General features: G+C 39.8%; 1 protein-coding gene across 1 annotated transcript in view; it reads left to right on the top strand.

The window, feature by feature from the left end:
- The window catches only part of CSNK1G1 (casein kinase 1 gamma 1), a 117301-nt gene that overhangs the window by 70793 nt on the left and 22443 nt on the right, over window positions 1–24065 (top strand). The window contains exons 5-10 of the mRNA XM_023729714.1: window positions 10966–11117; window positions 12457–12691; window positions 15365–15450; window positions 17327–17411; window positions 17687–17835; window positions 18485–18592. Coding sequence (XP_023585482.1) covers window positions 10966–11117; window positions 12457–12691; window positions 15365–15450; window positions 17327–17411; window positions 17687–17835; window positions 18485–18592 — 815 coding nt within the window. The remainder of the gene's footprint in view (window positions 1–10965; window positions 11118–12456; window positions 12692–15364; window positions 15451–17326; window positions 17412–17686; window positions 17836–18484; window positions 18593–24065) is intronic.

Genomic DNA, 24065 nt, shown 5'->3' with positions numbered 1-24065 from the left:
TTAATTATCTTTTTTTTCCTCTTCCCTCCCTAAAGCATCTAGCATGGTGTCTTGCAAGTAACGAGTGCTTAGGAAATAATGGTTGGAAAGAGTAGGATGAACAGTTAGTTACATGTGTGTTTCAGTCAACACTGTTTTGATTGCTAAATAAACTAGCTTAGACCAAAAAGGGAGAGTTACTGGAAGACCACAAAAATATGTTGTGGAATCAAGGAAAGGAAATACACAAGTCTCACTAGGGCTTGGAGCAATGCACTGGGAAGCCTCTAGGGATCGAGACAACTGCTCTTTGTTCCTGGCTCTCTGTCTGACTCTTCCTGACTTTCTGTCTGCCTTGGGCCATAAAATCTCTTGCCTCTGCTTCTCTGTTTGCCTGCTTCATTCTTTTCTCCACATTATTAGCCTTCTCTGCTTCTCTCTATGTTTGGTGGAAAAAGGCCTCCCAAGCAGCCCTTGCCCTATGTCCCATTTGCAAGTTCCTACGAGAGAGACTGGCTGACCCAGCTTGGGTCAGTTTTCCAGTCCTGGACCAGAAAGCTTGTGTGGGGGTACATCATGTGGGCTTTAAGAACTGGGAGGAAACAATTGACAGTGTGATAACAGAATGGTGTGCTCACAGACTGTACTTTTCTTTGTCTTCATGTAACACTGCTAAAAAGCAAGACATTTTGCCTTAAGACAGTTTAACATCTTGAGATTCTCAAAGTGAAGAGGAGAGCCTGAGAACAGCTGTGTGGTGTCCTGGCAGAGGACAGTGAGTATGCCCGGAAAGAGAACGCCCCTTTTCACAACTAATGGGGCCTGTGTTTGTTGTCATCACTATACTCTTGTTGGACAAGCATAATCTTAGGAGAAAAGTCTGTGGCCTCTAGTAATAGAGGCAGCCTTCTTGTACGTTGAGGGAATCTGGAATGATGAATTTAGGTTTAAAGCCACACTTGCCAAACTCTCACCCTTTGAGGACCTGCTGCTTTCAGTGTAAGTGGCCAATTTGAAATAAGTAAATATTAGGGCAACAGCAGATGCCTCGTATTTAAAAAAAAAAAAAAAATTACAGTCTTGTTCACTGGGTTGTTCCTAAAAAATGGATGTGGGGGTGTTTGAAACTCTTTTAGCCTTTGAATATACTTTGCAGAAGGAGCAGCACCACTGTCACTGTTGCTCCTCTTAAGGAGCAGAACCTAAATATAAACGTGTGTCTGAGTTGGTGAGTCAGTAGCAAGAACCTGAGACCAGTATGTGAAAAGCATCCGTATCTTACAGTATGTGGAACAAACTTCAGATGAGGAAACATGCAGTGTGAGCTTCGTTTCCTTTGAAAGTGTATCTGTGTGTTTCCAAATCTGCCTACATTGTCCAAAAAATGCATGTAAATGACTTCCATTGATCTTACAGCTGAAGTTCAGTCTGTGGCTAATGCTTAATTTTGTGAAGAAAAAAATAGGATTATTTCATTCACTGGTCTTGGAAAGGTCTAATTCACATATCCAGTACTAATAATTGCTCATCTTTAATGGAGCTAATTTAGTGGAGAGGGTGCTGTGAATTTCTGTGTTCTTCCAAGGATGAAACATCATAATCTTAGTCTTTATTAACTAGCTATACTAGTTGACCAGAAAAGGAACTGGTGTTTCTGAAGCCCAGCACTCAGTACACAGGATCAGTTTTATGGTTGTTTTCCTTTGCGTGCATTTTCCACAGGTAGATGCCCCATGCCTTGGAATGACATTTCTCATATTGTCACTAACAATGTACTCCATATTGAAATATAAGCAAAAACAGTTCACATGTAATGTTGTCAGAGACTTGCTCATCTGCTAAAGCCAACCACCATGTGGCCCTTCTCTGCCATGTAAAACCCTCAGATATCTCTTGAGTTGCACGAGGCATATAGAGCAATTGCCTTTAATTACATACAGAAAATTTTAGAGAATTTGTCCTTCTCCCTCGTATAAAACCAAACCGCTTCTATTTTAAAACATTTTGCTGGTGAAGACTTGTGGGCCTCTAATTTCTTTAATTTCAAATAGATTGTTGTGGGTTTATTATAGAAAGTGTTCGGCCTGCATACACCTCACAGTAACATGAAGTGCTAACACCTTTTCAGTGCGTTGTTTTGCAAAGCACAGAACCGCTAGAGGTATCTGCTCAGTGTGAAGGTAGAATTTGTTACTTGGATTTTCTCATCTTTTAAGGAACTTCATGAAAAATAGAATGTGAAGTTTTGAAAATAGACCCAAGTAGCTTATATGTAAGTGAACTGGGCTGGAGAGTTGTGATTAGTTCCAGAAAATTGGTATAGTGCTTATGTAGGCTAAGGTTTGGAAAGAGTCTCATCACTGAAGCTTGTCAACTGAGGCTTACTTACAAATAGATGCAGACTCTGAAGGTCTTGGTGCCAGTTTCCCCCCTTAATTCTAGGTCATGCTTTTCTTTTCTGTCTTTGCTCACATCTCTCTTATTTGTATACCTGCATGTTTCTCTTCCTTCCACATCCTCACAGCCGTTCTCCAGATACTGATAATGGCTTCGTGACTGTCCTTAGACTGTCCTGGGCAGAGGGCAGTGAGTATTCCCAGAAAGAGACCTGCTCTTTTCACAACTAATTGTGCCTGTGTTTGTTGTAGTCACTATGCTTGTTTAAGGAGATCAAAGGCACTGCAAATTTGAGTCCAAACTAAGGGCTAGGCTGACCATACCCCTCACACACTCCCCTGCTACTACATAGTTTGTCATAGTTAAACATTAAGAAGGGAGGTAATATTTAGTATCCCCAAAGCTGTGGAGTACTGTTGAATGAAGAGATGGGTTCTGAGAAGGTGGAAACATACATCTGTTCTCTTGTTATTAAAACTTAACTACTTCCTTTCCAGTTTCTGTCAGTGTCATTGATTAGAGAGACTAAATTTTAAGTTTCAGTAACAGACTGTTGTTGTGTGTTGTCGAGTCGATTCTGACTCATAACAGCCCTGTGTGACAGAGTAGAACTGCCCGTAGAGTTTGCTTCTCTTTACAGGAACAGATCACCAGGTCTTTTTTCCTGCAGAGCCGCTAGGTAGGTTCAAACTACCAAACCTTTGGTTAGCAGCCGAGCGAGTAACTATTGCACCACCAGGGCTCCTTAGTAACAGATTACATATAGATAATTTCTCACACCTCCCATCAATATAGTAATCTAGTTGCCAGCTAAGCATTTTCATATTTGTAGACTATAACTTTTCTATAGGAATGCTTATGACAAAAATCAACAGAAAGATAGATTTTTAACATTTGTGACCAGTATTATCGTCATCTTCTCTCTTCACCTCCTGAGCAGGTAATTTATATTCCACCCACTTAAAAGAAGAGTTTGTCAGCTCTGTACACCTCTGCACTCTTCTGTGTTTTCAGCAGCCTAATACACTTTTAAATTTTACCTGCATTTTCCTCTTTCTTTATACTTAATATTGCTTTAATTGATCATCCCTTACCAGCTTGTGGGCAATCTCTTACTAATAACTTTTTCAGTCATAACACGAGGACGAAGTAGCTGACTTAGTAAACAAACAGTCCTGTCAGTCAAGTCTATAGCACTCATCTGAGGGTCACAGAGATAAATAAGATGGTCTCTACCCTCTAGGAGGCTAGAGCCTCACTGGAAAGAGTACATTCATGATAAGGCATTGTAGTCGTTAGCTGCTGTCGAGTTGGCTGTGACTCAGGGTGACTTTGTGTATAACAGAACAAAACACTGCGCAGTCCTGTACCGTCTTCATGGCCGTTGGTATGTTTGAGTCCATTGTTGTGGCTGTCTGTCAGTCCATTTTACTGAGGGTTTCCCTTGTTTTTGTCAGTCCTTTACCAAACATAATGTTCTTTTTACTGATTAGTCTTCCCTGATGACGTGTCCAAAGTAAGGGAACTGAAGTCTTTCCATCCTCGCTTTTAAGGAGCATTCTGGTTGTATCTCTTCTAAGAGTGATTTGTTTGTTCTGGCAGTCCACGGTTTTATTCAATATTCTTCATCAGCACCACAGTTGGAATGCATCAGTTCTTCTGTTTTCTTTTTCATTGTCCAGCTTTTGCATGCATATGAGGCAACTGAAGAGACCATGACTTGGGTCAGACACACCTTAGTCATCAGAGTGACATTTTTCTTTTTATAACTTCAAAGAGGTCTTTGCATCGGATTTGCCTGATGAAACACGTTATTTGATTTCTCGACTGCTGCTTCCATGGACATTGATTGTCGATCCAAGTAAAATAAAATCAGTGACAACTTCAGTTTCTTCTCCGTTTATCATGATGTTGTTTATTTGGCCCAGTGACTGTAGTGCAATCGTGAGTTCTTGAGATATATATATATATCCTGTGAAAATATTATTAATGACGTGCTATGGTGATATGGGGAACCCTGGTGGCACAGTGGTTAAGAGTGTGGTTGCTAACAACCAAAAGGTTAGCAGTTCAAATCCACCAGCTGCTCCTTGGAAACCATATGAAGCAGTTCTATTCTGTTGTATAGAATCACTATGAGTCGGAATCAACTCGATAAACGGGTTTTGTTGTTGTTGTTATGGTAGTATGAGTAATAAAATTCTTATTTTTTATTCTTTATTCTTTTGACCTTCTTTTTATTTACTGAGATATTTCTGCCCTTACAACTTTACGAACGACTTCTGCCATAGTTTTTAGAGAAATTTGCTTAACTAGCTGGTGGTTAAAAGTTAAAAGAAACTCCAAGTGAAAGCAAAATAGTATTATTAGTTTTTCTAATTTCAAATACCTATCATCCTCCTCTCGGCCCTGTACTTTTTGCTATCTACTTATTTGCTACTCCTTCAGCCTGCAAGGTGGTATTCCTCCCACCCACCCTCATCAGCTCTAAACCATCCTTTAGGACTCAACCTGTGACCCCTGCTCTGGGACACCTTCCCCAGTTTCCTTAGTCAAGGTTAGATATCTGCCTTCACTGCTCTCAAAACACCCTGTTCTCACTTGTGATGTTTGATGAATACACAAACTGACCACCAAACACTTTGAACTTAATTCAATTTGAAACTGGAAGGAGGAACATTGCAGCATTTATTCCTCAGACTAACTGAAAATCAGCAAGATAAATGCGTTCACTTTGCCTCTTTACGAGTGTTCATGCCTCCTCAGTAGCCAGAATTATAAGATCGTCCTGAGTGTTCCATCAGGTCACATCTGTTCTGACTGGAGAGATGGGGGAAGGCTCAAATAAGAAACTGAGGGCAGGCTGCAGCATCTGTTCCATTGATGTTTTCTCTGGCAAGCCACTTAGCCTCTACCTTCCCATTCAGAAAATAAGGTGGCACTTGACTCTTCACTTTCCCAGGGCTGTTTTCTTGCTTCAGGAAAGGTATTATGATAATAAGAGAGTTTTGTAACAGGGGACACTCTGCATTCATGCTATAATTAAACTGGTGGGTTTTTGTTTTGTTTTATGCCCCCCCCCAATCAAGAGACTTCTGGGAACAATTTATTAAATGGACTCAGAGTTCATGAAACATATACTTACCTGCTTTTCATGTTTATATTAATCTAAGCGTATACCAAGTTGCTTTCTGAATTCCTAAATGGTGTGCTTAATTGATTAGGCTTTGAAGATTGAGTCCTTGATAGTTGTATTAGAAGAACACCACTACTGTACTGTTGATGTAATCTTAGTTAATCATAGGAACTTCGGTACTAAGGAAAGTGGAAAATTTTCAGAAACTGGGTTATTTATTCCGTAAGTTTACTGGTCCTGAGTGGAGGTAGTCTTTTTGAAAAGAGAAATGCCCCCTCCTCCCCTTCAACACACAACACACTTTTAAAAGGTTTTTGTCTTAGGTGCTGCCTGCTATAGAAGAAATCCATCCTAGCTTGGGTTTTCTTTCCTAACTCCTTTGGATGAATGAAACTTTGAAACTGCTTTGAGGCTGAAGGCCTTGGTAACTGTATGTGTGTAAGAAACTGTAAAATCTCCATTTCTTTGGCTCAGAAATGTGAGATTATTCCTCTACTCTTGCCTGTCCCCACCTTCTCTTCCCCTGCCATACAAATTTGAGCTCAGTTAGCAGCGTATGTCTAGTGATAGTCCAGCTCCCAAGAGGCCTGTGAACGAGATGATTGTAAAACATTTTTCACTCTAGGGCAGACCAAGTAATCGTGATTCTTTAATTCTGGATCTAGCTGTTTTTGTTATTAAACCAGCCTTTTGAGTAGATTCATAAGTTGAACTGGTTCATATTGCAAAGGGCCATTTTTCAGTCAGAGAAATGAGAGGGATTCAGTTTGTTCTTTAAAAAAAAAACAATGCTTTGTATTGTCTGGTATCTTTATAATGATGCATTGTTTTTATATAGTTATTCTCTGAATTTTAAAGGCTATTCTTTCATTTTTTCCTTTTATCTCTTCCTGTGGAATATCTGCTTTATCTGTGTATTCCTTCTGCTTTCTTGGAGTGGATTTGTTTAATGTTGTCACCCTTGATGCTAATTCCCCATTTATTGGTAATCTCCAGATCTCCCGCAGACACGTCAGGGCACTTCCATAGTGGTGCTAGAAGCCGCTACCATCAATGGACCAGAACCAGAAAGAGTTGGATTTGGGAGGAAAAACCATCCTCTTTTCTTAAAAAAAAGCAACAAGAAAACCGTATAAAAACAACAAAAGGGGATTACCAAGGTCATTGTGCTCATAGAGATTTTCTTCAGCCCTACCTTTAGAAGACAGTCATCACCAACATAGACTTAATTTTTACATTGAAATATTAATATGGATATTATTTTTCACATCCAGATATTAATATAGATACAGGTGTTGTTTGAATTTGCTTCACAGTTAGGTAATTTAGTTTTTTAAAAAGAATGAAAGCAGGCTAATTATTAGGCAATAATATGATCAAATTACTAAAAGCTTCTAGGTGGTTCTATTTCAGTTCTCAGCCTGATGTACATTTAAAAATATCTCTACTTAGAGTAGTTATTGTTCATAATGCATTATGGAATCTTTTTAGTTAACAGCTTGGATGATAAAGAAGCCATTATCTTTGATTTGAAGTGTTTAACCCAAGTCGAATTTATGGTACACTGAAAATTAGCTGTAGCGTCGTACCCCTCACTTCCTGTTGTGTGCAACTTGATATATGTGTGAGCCATATGTCCTGCAGGGCTGAAAAGAATACATTAATGATGAATAGAAAAGTTGTTTCATAGTAGCCAGGGAAAATATACAAGATAACATGTGCAATGTACCTATAATTTGCAGCTTTGGTTTACAAGAGATTTAACCTGTGGCTGAAGGAAGTACTATGAATGTATTAGAAATCCTTCAGAAGAAACTTCAGCACTCCCTTATTTCCCAGGCTTCTGTGCAATTGACCGGTTTAGTAGGGAGACCTCCTCAGTGCTTTATTTCCAGAGTAGATGAGAGATTATAAAACTACCTTAGTTTCTGATATACTGTGGGTCAGAGAATCCAGCACATTTCTACTTTGCCTAACTCTCCCACCCCATTCCCATTACCTCATAATTACTTACAGGAAGTACCTTGTTTACCACGTGTCTAGCTTATGTTGCCTTTGAGGCTCTGCCCTTATCCCTAGTCTTATTAAAGGATTCCACAGTATAATGTTGATTAATTAAAAATTTCTTAGGCAGTGGGTTAGCAATGGTTGTATAAAAGAAGAGTGAAATATGTAAGATTTCTCACATAAATGCAGCCCAGCTGATAAATCACTACTGTACAGTAATCTCTGATCAAAGAGGCAGACTTTCTTAGTGGGCCAGTGTCTGCGTCTTTCACCACAAGCACTGGCCACCAGGCACAGGATGGCGTTCGTGTGGGCATCGTTCTGCACAGATAGTTCTAATAAATGATAGCTACATCTCCCATAGAGACTTTTATGCTCAGCTGCACATTTTTTTTAATAACATAAGAAACTTTAAACAGACAAGGCTTTTAACTAGCTTTAAAATGATTCCCTTCAGAAGATATTGAGTCCAATTGTTCTGATCTGAAAGAACTTCTGGAAGAGACAGGTCTGTCACTGTTTTCTGAGTCCTCCTAATATATTAGTCATAAAACAAAGCAGTGTCCTTTATTTCTACCCTTTAGATGCAATGTTTCCCAGCTGTTGCATATCAGAATCTCCTGTGGAGCTATGCTTGTGTTCACTCCTAGAAATTCTAATTTCATTAGGTCTGAGGTGAAGTCACTGCATCTGCTTTTAAAAAGTTTTAGAGATGTTTTCTAATAGATACACTGCCAGTTGAGTACCACTACCAGCTTACATTTGGATTGGTAATGCACGTATTCCATACAACATGGAGGTGCATTCATACAGGTTCTGTGGCTTTACAAAGATGAACCCAGAAGATAGCTAGAGTGAAATCCTAGTCTTAGTGAGAATATTGGACTTAAAAGGAACCGGTGTAAACATTTCCTTTTTACAGATGAAAAAGCTAACCCAGAGAGGTAAAGGAATTTGTCAGAGTTGGTGGTAGAACCAAATATTAGATCCAAGACACTGATTTGAGCTCTTTCTATACTAGCATCTTGGACCTAGCCCCTCTTGCATATATACTTCAAAGCCACATAGTGGTCTAGAAGTTGTTTTGAGCATCCCATAGCCTACCAGGGCATTGTGAGGTCTCAGGGTACTTATAAGGAGCAATACTGCAGCAAGCAGGGGCCCCTCACTTCTTTGAAGTTCCTAGGCAGGAGTTATGAGTGACATTGTAGTTAGACATTTGAGATACCACCCAAAATGCCTTTGTGACTTCTTTGTAAAACATGGCAACTTCTGGCAAGAGATGGCCCAATTTGTACTAAAGATTGTCAAGAACAAGAAGATCATGTGTCTCATTTAAACTGATGTTTAAGTATTGGCAACAAATCTAGGAAATTGTGCCAATATTATATTTCTAAGCAGGCCTGACTTTCAGCTTGTACTTCAAAAGGAGAATATTGTGCCCAGGTTTGCAAGTTAACCAGCTAAAGGAATAATGTGCTTTTTAATTAAGATTAGGTTTGACTGGGGGGTGGGGGGTGGGGCATCCAAATCACAGTAGCTTACTCATGATAGAGATTGATTTTTCTCTTGGGTAAAGAAGTCCAGAGGAAGTGAAGGCCAGCATTGGTCTGATTGCTTGACAGCCCTCGGAGACTCTGGTTCTTCTCTCTGTCTGCTCTGTCCAGGTCCCTTGAAAAAGCTTTTTCAGAACTACTCCACTCAGCAATTTCTGCTACCATCTCATTGGTCATTCTGATCGTCAAGGAAGGCTGGAAAGTTATAACTGGGCATGTTGCTATTTACAATAATTAGGGGTTCTGTTATTAAGAAAGAAGGGGAGAGTGGGTACTGGGCAGACAACGAACAGTCTCTGCCATTACCTGCTTTGAAGAATATACTATGTTTATATTATGAAAATCAGATTTTAGTGACAACAAAAACTGTTACATAGGCCATAAATTAAATAGATCTCCAAACTGCATCTACTGTGTATCTGATTAATAAAAGCAATAAATCTCTAGGGTAGAGTGTTCTGCTTCAGAATTCTCAGCAGGACTCATTGGGAACAGCTGTTAGGTTTTGTGTATTTTAAACAAGCTGAGGATTGGGCGCCTCAAAACAACAGGGGCAAAAAGACACTTCAAATTAAATCCTGTTTCCTTGTAGAAATTGGGAGAATTAAAACAACCACAGGCACAATTCAGAGGCTATTTACTGAGCTGACAGAAACAGAGTATACAACAGTAGATGATATGAACTAGGAATGAATATATTTTTTAAAAAAAAGCACTCGAGTTGTTTAGTATTTAGGATGGAACAAGATGGACAATGCAGTGCTTGAAATAGTTAAATATACACATGTTAGGGCAATGAGTCGTACTAAGTCCAGATATACAAGACCTGCCTTGGAGAGAAAGATGGGTACATTGGCTTAAAATTTAAATATCCTACCCATCCAAATAAAAAGGGGATGAGAAAATGGAGAGAATTTTGCTGTCTAAAATGCGTGGAGGCAGAAGAAAGCAGTATTCCACAGCATATACGATAGACCATGGTATACATAAATGTGTATGATGGAAGTGTTTCCGTAGGAGACCAAATAATACAAAAATGTTCTGTAGTCTCATTTGTATCCACTGTTCACATGGCACCATTTAGCACATACTTACTGAGTGACTCATATTTACAATGCACTTGAAGGAAAAATTTAATTCACAAGTTGCCACTTAGGTGAGAAAGTCTAGATTTTGGCTTATCATAGCTATGAATTTCAAATCTGGGGAAAACCTAGACTTGTATGTTTTTTCTTTTTCCTGTCATAATTACTTGTCAGCAACCAAACCCTGAGTGTCTGTCGCCTTTTTCTCAGCTGATAGAAAACAGGAAACTGCAGAGACTCCCTGTGAGAAGAGGGCCAGTTGTGCTGGCCTGGGTCCAGGCTGCACCCTCTGTGACCTCGCCGTTCAGTCTGAGTTCTCCAGTTCTCCGTGGGGCAACAGTTGCAAACTGCTCCATGTGGCTTTGGCAATAAGTTTAGGGAGCGCTAATGAAACCAGCTAATGCAACAAGATCTGTTAGCCCAGCCTTTGAGCTCAGTGAACCATCCTTTGAACCTTTTATGATACTGCAGTTCGGGCATCCTTTGGGAAGAATAGTTTACGCTCTGATCCAGTAATGGATCAGGGACCATTTTCTGCCTTACATAGCAGTGGAAGTGCCTTTGGCACTCTGGTATTAAATAACTGCTTATTTGAACATATCGTACAATGACTTGGCCTTTCCCACCTGTTATTAATTCCCATTGAAGCTACTCTGCCCAGTTTAAGTTCTCTAGTAGGGACTATGAAAGGAAATGGAAATCTCACAAATGGCACTTTCTTTGTATCTGCTCAGTGCTAAAGCATTGTCTCATACTTTAGTTTTTGTGTCTCCCCCTCTGTACCCCACCTCCCCTCTACTTTCAGGTGAAGGCCTCCCCCAGGTGTATTACTTTGGACCATGTGGGAAGTACAATGCCATGGTGCTAGAACTTCTGGGCCCCAGCTTGGAGGACTTGTTTGACCTCTGTGACCGAACTTTTACTTTAAAGACGGTGTTAATGATAGCCATCCAGTTGGTAAGTTGGTGCTGCTCCTCTGCACGAGGAGAGGCAGGTTCCCAGCCATGTCCTTGAGGGCTTTTTGATGATTCACCATCTGTGGTGACACCTAGTGAATGCCCATTCACAGGCCTGATGGCATTCTAGGAAGCTGGCTGGGGCAGAAGGGGTTAACCCAGAGACGTCACACTGCATCTGCAGTCTGCTCTATTTTAAGCATTTGTACCTTGGAGCAGTACCCTGTCCTTAACTGAAGAGGAAGCATATAATTTAGTTTAGGGACCAAGAGCATGATTGGGTGAAGTTGTACAAATACAAGTAATTTCTTTAATGTTTTATTTATAGGCTTTAAATGTGTGGCTGTAAGGTTTTGTCATTGTTTTCCTCTCCCCTCACTGTTGTATCCAAGAAAAGATTGGAATGTGACGCTCAGATTCAGAAGTTGTGTGGCCAAGAGTCTGCCTTTGTTCTCCGGCCTCCAGTCCTTACAGAGACTGACACAGCTAGAGGCAGCTCTCAGCGCCCTCCAGATTACACACCAAGACCAAGTGAAGGGGCCATTGAGGCAGTTCCTTTGAGAAGTTTGTCGGCCTCTCAGGAAGCTTGCAAATACAACTTTATTTGTTTGAAGTAGTAATGGTCTTGCCCACTGCCCAGTAAAAACTTGGAAGCGTTAGAAAATAGACCCTGACTTTTGAGTCCAAAATTGAACTGTCCAAGCTTCCTTTTTTATACTAAGTAGACAAGCTTTGTAGATAGAAATATTTAATGATATTTGAAATAATTTTATGGTTATTATTTTGGGTTATATTTACTTTGACATAAAAGCTGCAGTTCTGCCTCTGATGCTAACTGGCTGTGTGACGTCAGGCCAGTGTTAGCTTCTCTGGGCCTCACTTATTTCTACAGCAGGGAGAGCTGGGGGAGAGTCCTGTCCAACCGAGGAGAGGGAGGTGTGGGCAGGAGGTAGATGTGGCTGCGGCCCGTCTCATAGGTCATCAACATATTCCGATATCCTACCTGGGAATATGTCTTGCCTCTCAAATGCTTAACTTCTGAAGTAGCATTAAAACAACCAGTTCTGTTTATCATTTGCACATTGTGACATTATGAGTAAAATTGTGTATTATCATTTTAGTTGAACTGTACCATCCCACTTTCTTTTCCTAAGCTCGATATTTATTATGTGTGTATTTGTATCAGAAAATATTTTTAGCTTACAAATCAGTAAAGTGACTCTGGGTGGTGAAAAAGATGATTTTTTAGTTTTTATCTCAGTAAATAAGAGAAAATGTTGTGATGTATTTTTCCAATATACTTCCTCAAAGTATTACTATCATTTTTTCTTCACTCTTAGCTTTCTCGAATGGAATATGTGCACTCAAAGAATCTCATTTACCGAGATGTCAAGCCAGAGAACTTCCTGATTGGCCGGCAAGGCAATAAGAAAGAGCATGTTATACACATTATAGACTTTGGACTGGCCAAGGAATACATTGACCCTGAAACCAAAAAACATATACCTTATAGGGAGCACAAAAGTCTAACTGGAACGGCAAGATATATGTCTATCAACACGCATCTTGGCAAAGGTGTGTTCATTTTCTACTCCATAAAAGGGGCAGATCATTAAAACAACTTTTTATTCCAGTAACACTTTTATCCCCAATATGTGTTACAACTTGTGATTCTTACTGCTTCACAAGGTAAGTGATTTTTCTATTTGAGAAAGTAAGATGGTGAGTTAGTTACTTTCCTAAAGTCTCTTATTGAGACTAAAGGATTTTTAATTCTTTACACCATGTTCCTAAGTGCGTAGTTTCTCAGCATTGTGGGTACTTGAATTCGTATATTAAGGTGATATTATTTTAATGAGTTTAGTAATGGGTTTGGTCTTTATATACCTGTGACCCCATATATGACAGTTCTGAAAAGGACATCAGGCTGGTATCTGCTTTGGGGATCAGAGTCACCACCTTCCCACTCTGATTAAGACAGCCCGGCTTAACTTATTATTTAATGGTTGAAATTAGGTGAGAACATGGGGTAACCTTGCCCCTTTCCTTTAGTAAAATGTATTTGACCTAAAATCAGGGATGTGATGCATGTAAATCAAGCACATCTTTCTGATTGGTTGAAAGCAAGGCTTAAAAGTGTTGTCTCAATGGTATTGAAACCTTTCTTCTTTGAAAATGAAAACACCCTGCATGAGAGAGTGAGAGCATGTGGAGATACTGAGTCGAACACGTGTGGAGAGTTCAAAGAAGTACGGAGATAGAGCATGGCTCTGGCCTTCCCGCTTTTCTTTTATTCTTGAAAGGCCCCAATGGATTAAATTATCCTAGAATATTTTAGAACCAGAAGATGACTTTACCAATTATCTAAATTGGCCACTTTATTTTCAGATGCAGAAACTGAGACTCAAAGTAGGTAACTTGGCCGTGGTTAATTTCACATGGATTAAATTAATGGAAAAGATGGGACAATACCTAGATGTCCTGACTTGGGAACCATTGTTTTCCTATTATCCCATATTCCACAGCTGTGTTTCTTAGGATTTGAGAAGTCACCTTATTACTTACTCCGGGGGCGGGGGGTTTGTTTGTTTGTTTTAATCTCATTTTATAATTGGCTTTGCTGTGAAGAGAAGTCAGGCTTTTTTCTATGTCTAATCAATATGATAATGTGGCAAGTTTTGCCCTCTAGTGCTCAACTTCTAAATTGCAATCATTTGTCCAGTGAATTTTTTATTACCAAGGGGCCTCTTGTTACAGGAAGTGGATATAAAAATGGAGAGGGGATGAGGAGGTGTGATACGGTGTGAGAAACTGCAGGGTATGGTGTCTCTTTCTTCCCTGCTTTGTGGGGGGCCTCAACTCACCCTGTTTGTTCTTTCTATTTTGCGTTTATTCACCCTTCAGTTCTGTTCACAAACTTTTTGTCTAATGGCTTCCCCCAATTATATGTGGTATTTTATTGCAATCTTCAGGCAAGCCGTGCAGACAAAAGCTTCCAGTGGTCATGCCATTTTATTTCATTCTTTTAAAGATTCTTTTACTTGGTGTGCACCAGCTCAGTTTTATGTTATTTATATCTCTGTCAGGGCTGCCCCCTGCTTCCCACCAGCGACCACCTTTCCAGAGACCTCCTCCAAATTGCTAGCTAGAAAATTGCCTTTTCTTTTTGCATCTGCCCTGTAGGGTACGGTTCAGTCTTTTTCATGCTAATGTCCCATAATTGGAGGCAGCAGTTGAGCATGTTGTATTTTGAACTGACTAAGTGGCTTCCCTGCCCACCTGGCTCTTGGGCTTTCCTTTCCGCACAAAGCAAGCACAGTCAAGCGGAAGCTAGCCCCTCATCTTACTTCTGCAATGTCCTTTGATAAAACCCTGAAGTTGATTCTGAAAAACAAACACCTAAAATGTCTGAGATGAACCATAATTGGCAAATTAGAAATCGAGGCATGTTCTGCTTATGTTCAGTCAGACAGCCAAAGAATGTATAGGCTGTTTTCTGAGATGAAATTGCACTTTTATTAACTACTCCGCAGTTCTTTGCCATCTTTAACTTCCCAGTTAAAAGGGGGAAAAAGAAAAAGAAAAATCCAGCAACTTGTTTTAGATGATAAGTTCCCAGAATGCAGGAACTCTGTTTTATGTGCCCGTAGAAGGCACCTGAGTAATAAATTCAAAACGTTTCTGAAGATGATTATGGACATGATACAAATGGAGTGGAAGACAAGGGATTATGCATTGTTTGCCTACATGAAGCTGAATTTTAAGCGTTAATTCTTACGATGAATAAAAAGCACTAAGCATGTATGTTAGGTATTCTGCAGCTTGTGTCTTTACAGACCTAGCCAGAAGGGACTGTCGTAACAGCTTCAGCTGCTTAATCTGCTGCTCACTTCCCCTGGCAGTGACCGAAGGGTAAATGTAGCCCCTGTACTGCCAGTAACACGTCATTCCAGTTTTCTTCCTTTCAGGAGGGTCACAGCTTTGGGTGAGAGGTGGTAGCTCACCACTCAGTGATTTAGGATTTACTCTTTTCACTTGATATTTACTTGCCAGCAACAGATCTACGTAGAGGAAATACATACTGTTTCTGGTTTTGATTTAAAATACTATCCCCTGGTTTAGATAAACAAAGAATGAGTAAATAGAGCCTTTCCAGAGCAGAAGGGTTTCTGAAGGGATTACTTGGTTTTGAACCCCTTTCTGCTTTAATATCTGCAGACATAATGTGTGATCTGTTTTCCCTCTTAGAGCAAAGCCGTCGAGACGATTTGGAAGCCCTGGGCCATATGTTCATGTATTTCCTTCGAGGCAGCCTACCCTGGCAAGGACTCAAGGTATTCTTGAAAGTGCTCAGTGCAGGGCTTTGTTTCCACACTTGGCTATTAATGAAGGGGCTGCTGACTTGATGCCTGAAGAAGCACAAAGGGGCAGACTGGCTGCTGAGATGAGGAGGAGGGACTTGTTACAAGCATTTTAAATGCTCACCTGAGCTTTAGAAGCTCTGTTTGGTTCACATCTGTCTTCTTCCCCTCCTTAGTCCTTTCTTCCTTGTTTTTGGGTTTTCAGTAACCCTTTGGCTCGCTCCCCCCGAGTCTCAGCAGCACTGCTTTTCTCTCTCTGGCGGATTTCCTCCCCTACTACCATTATGGAGCAGAAGGAGTGTTCCCAGTGTGTCAGGGAATTTCTCGAACAAATTGTTCGCAGCAGCTGCTACACATTTTACTAGCAAGGCCAGCAGGGCTGGGGGTGCCTTTAAAGGGAACTGGAAAGTATTTGTTCATCCTATGTAGGCTAAAGGCCCACCTGAAATGAAACGAAAATCCAGGCTTCACATTGCTGTTCAAGTGTATTATTGAATAAATGCCTATTCAGACAGTAGCCATTCCTTGTGAAACATGTAGGATTTAAATAGCCTTCCTTAGGTAGGTGTTAGTACAGTGCCTTCATGTCAGAATTAACTACTAATTATTATAATTATAAGCATTATAATTACTCTCTGCTCAGGCTATTAGACTAGGAGGTGGTAAGCTTCTACCTGAAGTCGCATTAGGGAGGTAAAAGTGAGACTTATTTCTGAGCTCTCATTTATTTTAACATGTTAATATAGAAGGCAGTGTAATTAGTAGCCTGGAGTACTTCTACACACTCTCCCTCCAGAAGGGCAGAGTGATTCATTTTGCTGTGCTTTCTAGGACATTATCATGAAAAGTAAGGCTTCTGCCCTTTCCCTTTGGGGTGATTTCATTTCTTTCCCTTGAATTCCTCTTCTGACATTGCCTCCATGATCTTCCCCTAATCATATATAGCTTCTCATTGATATTGACAGCTTTCAAATATAGTTTCACATCCTGCTTATTCATTGTATAGCCAAACAATTCATTAGTATATAATTAATTGCTTAGATTTTTCTTGTAAACATCTCTTTTCACAGTGCATGGATCATTTTAGTGGTAGTTCTAGAGCGAAAATTTTTCCAGCTTTCTTCAGAACAGTATTCTTAAAACTGAGCACAGCATGCTAGGTAGAGGCTCATGAGAATTCCTTCAGAGCCCACTGTTGGTCCAAGGTCCAGGAGCCCTCTGTCCACAGGCCTGGGCCTACCAGACTTGAGCTGCTTTGATCTAATGACGTACACTAAACCTATCTGGTAGACAGGCCTAAATCAGAGATAGCATTTTTTTTCTCCGGAAGCACATTATAGAAAGGTATTTTTTCATTTCTTGTTCTTTTTCCTATTCAGCTTCTCCATAAACATGTAATAGAGTTGTCTGTATTCCTGCCCCCATTTGGGTTAGCAGTACTTTTAGTCTTTTCATAGAACTGATCTAAGGGGGATGGGTGGATCATAATTGAACTCCAAGGGCAAGGAAAGATTACTAAGCTTCTGCAGTTTTGAAAATACTGCTTCATAATATTTTTATTTTATTATCCTTGCCACTTATCTCAATAAATTTGGTGCTGTTTATCTAAGACTACTAAGTGTATTTGCAAGAAAATTTTCCAGAACATAGCAGATGTTTGCACGTATCTAAATACATCACCTCTACTACATTTCTTTCTTGTTAGTGTTAGAGAGTAAAAGAATTGAGAGTGACTAACAAATCCCACCAATTTGAGTTAAACAACCGTTGTGTCCCCAAACACATTGAACCTCCCATACTTAGCACCTCTTTCCAAATAACATTCTCTCTCCATCTCCGCTGTCTGCAGGCTGATACATTAAAAGAGCGATATCAGAAGATAGGTGATACCAAAAGGAATACTCCCATCGAAGCTCTCTGTGAGAACTTCCCAGGTGAGATGCTAAAAGGACACTTCAGGCAACGTGACTAAAGCTTTGAAGTAGATAGGAGCTATGACTTGGTGTCTCCAGATAAGGGTGCTATCTAGCTAATGTACATTTCCTTTTATTATTATTTAGACCAAGGTAGTTTTTAATCTCTTCATTTGGCCCATAAAGAAAACATCATTGTCAGATAGTCTACACAGATATCCCTCGCTTGGCCCAGAGGTTCTCCTGATGGGAAGCATTCACCTAGTAAGCATGGCCTTTCACCTCTTCCCTAACAGAGGAGATGGCAACCTACCTTCGATATGTCAGGCGATTAGACTTCTTTGAAAAACCTGACTATGAGTATTTACGGACCCTCTTCACAGACCTCTTTGAAAGGAAAGGCTACACCTTCGACTACGCCTACGATTGGGTCGGGAGGCCTATTGTAAGTATCTTCTTTTTACCTTGTCACTTCCTTCCTCAGACCAGCATTGCCCCATCCCATTACTTGCCAGTCTTTCTGCTTAAATCTATGGAAACATTCCTTTGACTCTAGACATAATGTACCTTTACTCGCCTTTTCAGAGTGATGCAATGGGTTGCTCTCATGAGAGTTAGGAAATAGAGGAGTAATTCCTTTACATAATTTTAGATTGTGACCTGTATGTTCTAAGATCCCAGAATTAAAGTCAGTCTTTTAGAAAAAAATTTCATTTGTGTGATTCAGAAGTAGGTGCTACATAAGCTGTGAAAGGTACATGGTTTCTTTGGGAGTGGAGCCCAACACCATAGGGAAATTTTGGATTTGCTGTCCTAGCCAGGGGTCCACAGGGCCTGAGAGCATGCTAACAGATATCACTCTAGGATGGTTTCTTATTTTCAAAGGTAAGCTACTCTCCAATGAACTGTTGAGGACCAAGCTGCCTCCCTTTTGCAGATGAGCAAACTGAGAAGACAAGAAGACTTGAAACTGCCCTTGGTAGCTGAAAACCATAATTACTACTACTCTGTTAGAATTAGAATGGTGTTGTCCTTTGCGGAGGCATCGTGTTGCACCCATTTTCCCCATTTGACTTTGTGTTTTATTTTTCCAGCCTACTCCAGTAGGGTCAGTTCATGTAGATTCTGGTGCATCTGCAGTAACTCGAGAAAGCCACACACACAGGGATCGGCCATCACAGCAGCAGCCTCTGCGAAATCAGGTATGTGCAAGTCCTTAATTCTTTCAGATACTCTTCGTCTTCATGGCTGTTATTAAAACCCCAGTTCTCCAGCTTTTCTGCTTAGGTGTATGTACTGAAATGACAGACAAAAAGCTTACCATTTCTGACTGATGTGATCTAACATTCTGGCATCCCTCAGGACATGCATAATAGCACTGAGATGTGGCCAGGTGCCTTATATGAAGCATCCACTCTAGAAAATCTGGTCCTGTCAGAGCTGGTTGCCTGAAGGGGGTACTATCTCCGAGTTAGGACTTGAGGAAGTCTGCCACAGGCCCGTAGGAGCTGCTGGATGTATAGGAACAACAGGGAGCCCACTTGAGGTCTCATTTGCAGTCCAATGTGGAGCTCTCACCAATCCTGATTGGTCCTTAATGGTTAAATAGGGTGGGTAATTTGGACTTCCAGCTGGCCTGGGCATGAACTGAAACCTCCAGCACCATGCCTTGTCCCTGTGCCCAGGTTAATTCTAGAGCTGGCCAAGATCTCAGATAGACCTGCAGTGAAGACCTAGGCTGCTCTAGACCACTCACTCCAGAGAAGGCCATGTCTTCCTTCAGTGCTCATCATTTGGGAAACGAGTGGTCTGGATGAGGGACATCTCTCAGCCTTAAGACAGAGGATGCAATCACAAAAAAAACCAAAAAAAAACAAAAACACCAAATTTAACAACGTTAAAAAAAAAAGAGCTGACTGATGAGGAAGTAAGTATGACAGAGGACTTTTATGTTTATATCACATGTATTGCTAAGAGAAAAACTGGGACCCCATTAGATAAATAAGCAAAGGATAATAAACATGTTTAAAAAATTACCTATCAAATTAGCTTGTTCTGCCTCACCCCTAACCCTACTTACTTATATCAACAGACATTTTTACAATAAGATATAAAAACACATCTCACCTGACAGATGCACATGTACGTCAGTTGAAAGTAGTACATAGAAGTGCACACACATACAGATACATGTGTACACACAGTACATATGCTGATGCTGATAGAGTAACCAGTAAGTACATACTTTTGGTCTCGTGGCAGAATATGTGGCTTGGTGGATAAGGAAACAAAGGTGTAAAGGAAAGCCATGTGTTAGAGAGTGGATAAAAGAGAGAGTAGGTGGGCAGAAAGGTGCGGCTTAGCAAACTACTGATGCTGAGTTGGTCCGTAGTTACATGCTGTAATCAAAGTAGTTGGCTAAGACTTATAATTTGACTGCTGATAATTGTTCCCCAATTGTTCTCCCCCACTTCTGCCCCCCTTTTTTAAAGGCTAATACCCAGTGCAGGTGAGCAAGGGCACAGGTAAAATGACACTCTCATACATTGCTGTTGACTTTTGCAAATTGGTACAAATTCTGTAGAAAGTAATTTGACAGTGTTGACTGTCCTCTGATAGAATAATCTTACTTCTTGAAATCAATCATAATAAAACAACACAAAATGCCTGTTCAGTTATGTGTATAAAACTGTTGCAGTGTCAATATAGCAAAGGTTTAGAAATGACCTACCTATCCAGTTATGGGAATAGTTATATATCCACCTCAAATCCTTTATTGAATAAGTTGGGTTATTATAAATAAACTGAATTATAATACATTGATTCAGTGGAATATTGTGTAGCCATTTAAAATAGTGTTTAGGAAGACTTGTAGCAACCTGAAAATGTTATACTGTGTAAAGAAATCAAAATACAAAATTATAAATGCCCCATGATTACCCCTTAGGGAAAGATAAAATGAGAAAATACCAGAAGGATAATGCTAAAATGTTAATAAGTGGTGTTGGAAAGTGGCAGAATTGTGGGTAATTTTCCCCAAAATATTCTGAAATGAGGTTTTATTACTTTATAATAAAAAATTTATTTAAATAGAAAAGGTATGGAAAGGAAAAAAATCGATAATTAGTAAGTGAAGTCACAATCAACATATATGCTCAGTCACATTTTTAGACTATCTTAGAACTGAAATACGTTTTTCTTTCAGGAAAAAAATCAGTGATTTATTTCCCTTGTCTTCACTGAATTCATAATTAATGCTGTTGTTTTGAATGGGTTTTAAAAGTATGGGGAAAAGCAGTTGGTGGTTGAAAACCTGGGTTGCCAGGGTAAAAATGAGTTCATACCTCATATCTGAGTTAAAGTGAAATGAGTTTTAGTGTACTTTTAAATGAAAGGTCATTAGACAAGTGTGTGTAGTTTTTCAGGAAAATCTCATCTTCAAGGCAGTAAGCTTCTTTTTGAAAAGTTGAATCTTGAAAGTCTTTCTTTGATTTTTTTTTTTTTTTTAGGGTTTTTAGTATCCCATGGCTGCTAAGGGATTGGAATTGTGCACATTAATGCAGATTTTACACCTCCTTCTTGCAGGATCTTGAATCCTTGCTGGGTAGAATTCCTTCTGCACCAGTTAAATGGATTTGTGGCATCCGTTCGGTCTTTACGCATTGTCTTAGTCTGTGGTCTTATTGTTTTTTTTGTTCAATCTTCAGGGTTGTTTTCTTATCCTGATTTTTTTTGTAAAGAATAGTTGCAGCCAAATATATCCCTTTACAACTCTAGGAATTGAGAGCAGTGTGATTTTTTTTAATTAATTCTTTTTAAGTTTTGAAGTCAGCAAAAGAAGAAAATAAAATCTCTCTTTCCTATGTTGAAATTAAAAGAGACCGACTTTACTTTTAAGGACAGCTAACCTTTTCTCAGCAACTTTGACTCAGTAAATCTGAGCTGAGGACATGTTGTGTGAAAGTATGTCCTGGGGATACCAAGATAAGTAAGAGAATCCTTGTCCTCGAAGAACAGACAAGCAGATAAGCCAAATAGCCAGATAGTTCTGATATGAGTAGAACAGGTCAGCAGCCTAAGTCGCAAATCATTATCATTAGGGATTGAAAGAAGGAGAAATTTCATCTAGTCTGAGCATGACAAAGAGTTTCATGAAAGAGGCTGCATTTCCTTGGAAGAGTGAGGTGGAAATGGAGGAGACGTCCCAGGCAGAAGGAATGCATGCATGAACAACAGCAAATGTTGTATCTAGTCCCATTTTGCTAGAGTATATGGTGTAAATAAAGGTATCCTAGGGCACAAGGCTAGGAAAATAGATTGGAGTCATTTGATGGATCTTCTGGAATGCTAGGCTGGAGAGTTGGTGCTTAATTTCAGTAGGGAATAGAGACTAAAGGGTTTTGAACAGGGGAGTGATATGATGAAAACTTTGCTTTAGAAGTTTTTTGGCACAGAAGGTAGTAGTAGACTGGCAGCTGGCGTGAAGGCCAATAAGAAGACAGTGTGTTCTTTTGAGAGGTAAAGGGGGCCTCTATGGGCCTTGTAGTGGTGAAAATGAAAAGGAGATAGAACTGAAAAATGATACAGGGATATAATGTACCAGAATTGGCAGCCCACGTATATGTTGGGTTGAAGGAGAAGGATGATTCAAAGCTGTTGGTGAGATTTTGAGCCTGGATAAGTAGGAGGCAGTTGATACAGAGATGGAAGAGTTGGGTTTATGAGTGATTTGTTTGGAGTTTGACTTCAGGCATCTTGAGTTTGAAATACTAGCAGTGAGTTCTAGCTGAAGATGTCTAACAGGCAGAAGATGACTCTCAAAAGAAAGCTAGAGAGATATTTGGGCATGGCAATGATATTGATGGTAATAACTGTCTGCCCATCAGCTGTGTGGTGGAGGAATGAGCATGGGGACTAACTGTTTAGTCACATGCTTAACAGGAGGAGGAGAAAGAAGAGACATTCAGAACTTGATTTTAGCATATCCTAAGACTTTCATCATAGGACATTTAACCTTTTGGGGGCCTTGCTTTTCTCAGATACAAGCCTTGTAGGGGCTGAGATTTTTCTCTGGTTTGTTCACGCTTGTATCCCTAACACCTAAAATAATGTCTGGCACATAGCAGGCACTCAGTAAATACATATGTTTGAATGAACGAATGAATGATGAACGAATACATCAAATGAGGGTATAGATGAAATCAGATATTTTATTTTTTTTTAACTTTGTTATGCCAGTTGACCTAGATGTCCCCTGAAACCATGGTCCCCAGACCCCAGCCCCAGCTACTCTGTGTCTTAAAGTATTTGGTTGTGTTCAGGAAACTTCTTAGCTTTTGCTTTAGTGCAGTTGTGCTAACTTCCCCTGTATTTTGTGCTGCCCTTCCCTTCACCTGAGATGATTCGTGTCTACTGTCTAGTTAGTGAATTCCCCTATATTTTAAATATAGATTTTTATTAACCTTTCATGAAAAATAAATTTTAAACTTTTCTTCCTACTTGTTTTCTATTCCCACAAAGAGCCTCTGTTTAGTGGCCAGAGTAGGGCTGGGTTGTCTCGTCAAGGGGAGGGGCACTTAAAAAACAAAACACAAAAAACAGTGGGCTCTTGCTGCAAAGAAAATTTAGACAGTCACGTTGGTTACTCCTTTTCCATCCTGATGAGAATCTATTTGCCATATATTCAGAGGAAATTGTGCTTTGCTGATCTAGATTGTAGGTGTATTAAAGTGAGTATTGTTTGGTGTCTAGATGCAATAATAGATCCCAAATATGTTCCCGGAGAACTGCATTCAAACTCACCTGTATTGGATCTTAAAACTATTTTAACAGCAGATGCTTAAGAATAATTTTTTTAAACATTTTTTTGCCCAGCAAGAGAACTGTAATTAAATCATGAGCTTGGATAGAATAAATATTCCTAAAAGCTGGATCCATTTAGAAAGATCCTGATTGGGTTGATCTTTTCCATCATTTCACCTTTGCTTTTTGTCCTTTCCCAATTACAAAGATGGTAAATCTTGCCTGGCTCTGATTCCTTTCTAAAGAAGTCAATGTTACCTGTCCATCAGGAAGGGGATGAAAACTTTAATAGTTCTTCCTGTTCCTACCTGGCAGAACCTCTCTAGCATTCTTTGATAAGATTCAGTCTGGAAGTAAGTCCTGCTGGTATCTGCAGATCTAATATTAGAGCACAACATAACGTGCTGTCGAAGGTTTATTCAGGTTGCTTGTGGAGCACACTAAATACAGAATTGCATTGATGAGGTTGTCCATGCAGAACTCTCTTCCTGTTCTTTCAGAACTTTAAAATCTAAGCTTTTGGCAGTCCTTACTCGGTAAATGCTACACAAGCATACACTACCACAGTTTGGCAGATTAGATACAGGTTGTTTCCTTTTTCTCGCAATGATCCTATTTGTTTGATAGGTTTTCTGTGGTATATGAAGGAGGGCTACTTGGCCTGTATGGTTAGGAAGAACAGATCCTGCTTCGAGGTTAGAAAGAGTCATGGTGGCTATCAAGAGTTCTTAAACCCTACCAAACATAGTATCCTACCCCTGCTCATATTGAATCCCAAAATATTACTCATTCTTTTTGAGTTTCTGTATGCATAGCATGTTTCACGGAAAGAGTTTATTCTTTGTATTTTCTACTTGATGGACTGTTCCCTTG

Source organism: Trichechus manatus, unplaced genomic scaffold (genome assembly GCF_000243295.1).
Source record: "Trichechus manatus latirostris isolate Lorelei unplaced genomic scaffold, TriManLat1.0 scaffold00030, whole genome shotgun sequence".
NCBI classification, from domain to species: Eukaryota; Metazoa; Chordata; class Mammalia; order Sirenia; family Trichechidae; genus Trichechus; species Trichechus manatus.
The sequence above is the reverse complement of the archived record's forward strand: the minus strand, read 5'-3'. Positions and strand labels throughout refer to the sequence as shown.